The sequence below is a fragment of the Solanum stenotomum genome, chromosome 2, assembly GCF_019186545.1.
Source record: "Solanum stenotomum isolate F172 chromosome 2, ASM1918654v1, whole genome shotgun sequence".
In the NCBI taxonomy this organism is placed as follows: Eukaryota; Viridiplantae; Streptophyta; class Magnoliopsida; order Solanales; family Solanaceae; genus Solanum; species Solanum stenotomum.
Genome location: NC_064283.1, coordinates 9785170 through 9789977, shown reverse-complemented (window position 1 = coordinate 9789977; position 4808 = coordinate 9785170). Strand labels below are relative to the sequence as shown.

Genomic DNA, 4808 nt, shown 5'->3' with positions numbered 1-4808 from the left:
CATTTTCTTAATCCTAAAAGATAGCTAAGTAATTAACTTTGATAGAAGATTACCATTCTCGAAATTACTCATATAAAGGAAGGATTTATAGTTTAACTTAATCAAATATAATAATTTGAGTGTAACTTCTGTAACAATCCAAAAACAATAATCTGAGTTTAAATTATATACATTCTTAATTTAAAATATTTCCCAGACTATAAGGTAACTTAAAAGGATATTTAAATTATAGGTGGAACTATAATTATGGGCTTAAACCATTGACCATCTAATTTAATGCGAGTAATATATACTCCCTCTGTCCCTAATTATTTGTCCACTTTTGAATTGACACACTTATTAAGAAATCAATAATAGACATAGTGAGTTACCATTACCCATATTAATTATGAAGTAAATGAATTAAAAATTTAATATTTTCAAGAAGTTTTACATTTCAAAGTAATTAATTGAGGGTATAATTAGAGACCGGAGTGGGGTTGACTTTATTATGTGAATACGGGAGTGGGGTTGACTTTATTTGCAAAATTATTCAAAATCTTTGAAAAGTAAAAAACCAGACATATTATGAGAAACAGCTTAACTATTTTTGTACGCTAATTAATGGTAATGATAGTTATTTTGAAGTTTGCTACGACAATATTGTCCTCTTTTTCTCTTTTGATAACTTCATGGTCTCTATAAATACATTAACATCCTTTACACATTTTCAGATCATATTATTAGTAGTATTTGTTTGCACAAAAAGAAAAATCATGAGATTGAAAATGAATATCTTCATTCAAGAAATTATAGTATTTCTTTTTTTACTTGGTCTTTTACCTGCCCATGCTTTTGTTCATCATCATCGATTTATCGTAAGTAGTCTCTCTACCTTCTTTAATAAATAATTTAATATAACATATAGTTTGGTTAAGAATAAATTAACATTTATAATTTGTCATGCCAAATATATTTTAATTCATGCAGATTAACGAAGCACCATACTCAAAGCTTTGCAGCTCAAAGAATATTTTGACTGTGAATGGCCAATTTCCAGGTCCAGTTATATATGCCAATACGGGAGATACCCTCGTTGTTAATGTCCAAAATGATGGAACCCAAAATATAACAATCCACTGGTAAATATTGAACTGTGTAACTATCTCATGACACTTTTATAATACTATACGATCGAGTATACTAAAAATTAAAATGACAAATTTCAGGCATGGAGTGAAACAACCGCGATATCCATGGTCAGATGGTCCTGAATTTATTACTCAATGTCCAATTCGACCAGGAACAAATTTTAGTCAAAGGATTAACCTTTCAGATGAGGAAGGAACTTTATGGTGGCATGCTCATAGTGATTGGTCAAGAGCTACAGTTAATGGAGCACTTATTATACGTCCTGCAAATAAAACTAATTATCCTTTTCCTAGGCCTGCTGCTGAAATTCCAATAATATTAGGTACGTATTAATATACTCCTTTCGTTTTAATTTGTTTGACTGGTACAGAATTTTAAAATTATTATTAAATTGCAGGGGAGTGGTGGAAAAGTGATGTACAAGCAGTTGTAAATGAGTTTCTAGCAAGTGGAGGAGATGCAAATAAATCTGATGCTTTTCTTATAAATGGTCAACCAGGAGATTTATATCCTTGCTCAACAAATGGTAAAAACAAATAGTATTAATTAATGCTAATTACACTAATTTTTGTACTAATCTATATGTTATATTCTATTCGGCCACTTTTAATTGTCATGTTGCGCTTTTCGAAAGTACTATACATTTAGTGAATTACTTAATAAAAATATGAAGTTTGAGCAAAAGCTACTGAGTTCACGTGAATCTGTAACTAGAAGGCTAAATTTGCCTCTAAAATGATTTATAATCACATAAACAATATCTTACTTACATCAGAATTTTCAATTTCTTTATTTTTTCTTTCTTAAATTTCATACCAATGTTAAATTTTGTCACGTATATTGAGATAGAGGGTGGAGTGTTACTTTTCAAAGCTTAACCGCGTTAGCATAATTCAAAAGGAGAAATGAGAGAAGTCATGATAATATTCAAGTATATGTACTTTGTTGTAAAATTCAAACTAGTCAATGGGATTATATATATTTGTTTTTATTTCCCTTTGTACCACGTAATATATAGTTTTGATGATGCAAATTATGTTGAAAAATCATTTATGAACATAACCAATTTTTTTCTTTTTTTCAACAGACACATTCAAACTAACGGTGGAGAAAGACAAGACATATATGCTCAGAATTGTAAACGCCGTAATGAATAATCTCATGTTTTTCTCCGTTGCAAATCACCAACTCACCGTCGTAGGAACCGACGGTGCGTATGTTAAACCATTCAAGTCAAATTACATCACAATCTCCCCAGGTGAAACTATTGATGTTTTACTCGAAGCAAATCAAAACCCTAACCACTATTATATGGGTGCAAAGGCATATAATAGCGTAGTTGGAGTTGAATTTGACAACACAACCACCACCGCTATCATTCAGTATAGCGGAAATTACACCGCTTCATCTCCACCCATCCTCCCCGATCTCCCGAATTTCGACGATACAAACGCATCGTTTAATTTCACTAGGTCATTAAAAAGTCTAGCCGATAAAACACACCCTATTAACGTACCATTAAACATTACTACCAATTTATTATTCACATTTTCCGTAAATACCTTACCTTGCGAGGATGAATCGTGTGGTGGACCTAACGGGGATCGATTCGCGGCTAGTGTGAATAATATAAGCTTTGTGTTGCCTCGTATCGACATATTAGAAGCTTATTATAAAAATATTCAAGGGGTTTATGGAGATGAATTTCCTAGTTTTCCGCCTTTAAATTTTAATTTTACGGGTGGTTCTCTTCCCGTGGAATTACAACGTCCCGATCGTAGGACGGAGGTTCATGTTCTTGAATATGGAACAAATGTAGAGATTGTATTGCAAGGAACTAGTTTATTGGGTGGAGTTGATCATCCAATTCATTTACATGGATATAGTTTTTATGTTGTTGGAGCTGGATTTGGAAATTTTGACAAAGATAAAGACCCTTTGAACTATAATCTTGTTGATCCACCTCTTCAGAATACTATTGCTGTTGTTAGAAATGGATGGGCTGCCATCAGGTTCAAAGCTGATAATCCAGGTATTTTTTTTAATTGATTATATTCTTTGTATACATTGTTATTTATTGTTACTATACTTTAGAGGTGTCAAGTAGGTGTGCTTGACGAGATTTGACTAGTTAATATTAAAAGAGTATACTGAGTTAATAATAGGTGCATTAAACTTATATACATTGAGCGAGTCATCATATTTTTATGAGCAAATTTTAGTAAGCAAGGTGCAAATTTTATTGGCACGTGCTGTGCTCTAGCATGTTGATCTAGTCAAAACAAAGACATTTTGTCAATGTAAAATTTGTTTTACAACTAATCACAATTTTTTCTATAGATACCTTGTTATTTTTAGACGTTAAACTCAGCTTTATTTTATATTAGATATAAATATATCAAGCATGTACTCTTGTAAACCCTCAAAACATGGTAAATAACTTATTACAATATGATCAAGTAAAATAATTATATAATACTTATTGTATTAAATTAAATTATGTCATCAGTGTATATAATTCGAACTCTTTATCTAATACTATGCATTTTTTTTTATGTGACAGGAGTATGGTTTATGCATTGTCATTTAGAACGTCACGTAAGTTGGGGAATGGAAATGGCATTCATTGTGAAAGATGGAAAAGGTTCTCAAGAGAAATTGCTTCCTCCCCCTCCTGATATGCCCCTGTGTTGAATTTAAATATACCTCACATTTAACTATAATTTATTTTTAATTTTGGAACATACTCTAATGAGGGGAGAAAGAAAAAATGTATTTGCTTATTGATTTTATTAATTCGTTACGATGACATATATAGCTTGGATATAAATATTTATGTCTCTGTTTTTCTTATATGTAATAAAATTGATATTTTATATAGCTTATTGGAGCTATATTTAATACTATGATAATAATGTTAATCTGGTTTTATGTTAGTTATTGACTCTCCCAATTTCCTTCATATACTTATATTACATGTTAGTTTATCGTTGTTATTCGATCGTGTATTCTTTTGTTATTTAATATTATTTTATTTTCCTTATTAGTTTTTTTTTTTTAATTGAGAGAGGGGAGAAAATAAAAATAGTGGTAATGGACTAATGGTAATAAGGATATATAAGATTTTGTTTAATTACATTGGCAATATATACGATTAAGATTTGTTCTTTTATCTTTTAAATAAAGTTATTGCATCAAGTGATTCTTCATAATGTAGTCATTGCCTCACTTTATGTCCAATTGTCCATGTATCATAATTTATCAAGTTAATATTTATATTTATCAAAAGGTTTAGTAATTTCTTTCGATTGTCATTTGACGACAAACAATAACAAAACAAAAATAGAGATAACGTCAATATCAACTAGAAGGATTTTACGAACAAACAATATAGCGTTATAAGATGTTGTTGTGATTGTTGTTGTTAAGGTCTAAGAATAGGAGCTTGATGAATGTTTCAATTTTAGTAAAAATTAGGCAAATCACATAGTATAAGAAGGAAATTACTTTCTATCCCTACTCTTTCATTAATTACCAAAAATTCCTTTTTTAATGTCTTTCGGATACATAATATAGCAGCGCGGATACTTTAATTAATAACAGGCGGATACTTAAACTAATAAAGTATCCGGTTAAGTTGAATTGGGGGAAAATAAGGGATTTTTGTATTTTAGTAA

The 4808-nt window shown here is 30.2% G+C and overlaps 1 protein-coding gene across 1 annotated transcript; it reads left to right on the top strand.

Annotated features, from left to right (window-relative positions):
• The first annotated feature begins 736 nt into the window (after positions 1-736).
• On the top strand, positions 737-3944 carry LOC125857052 (laccase-14-like). Its single transcript, XM_049536723.1, has 6 exons — positions 737-857; positions 970-1121; positions 1209-1453; positions 1529-1657; positions 2219-3163; positions 3695-3944. The coding sequence occupies exons 1-6, from the start codon at positions 756-758 to the stop codon at positions 3823-3825; spliced, it is 1704 nt and encodes a 567-aa protein (XP_049392680.1). The 5' UTR covers positions 737-755; the 3' UTR covers positions 3826-3944.
• Positions 3945-4808: the final 864 nt, after the last annotated feature.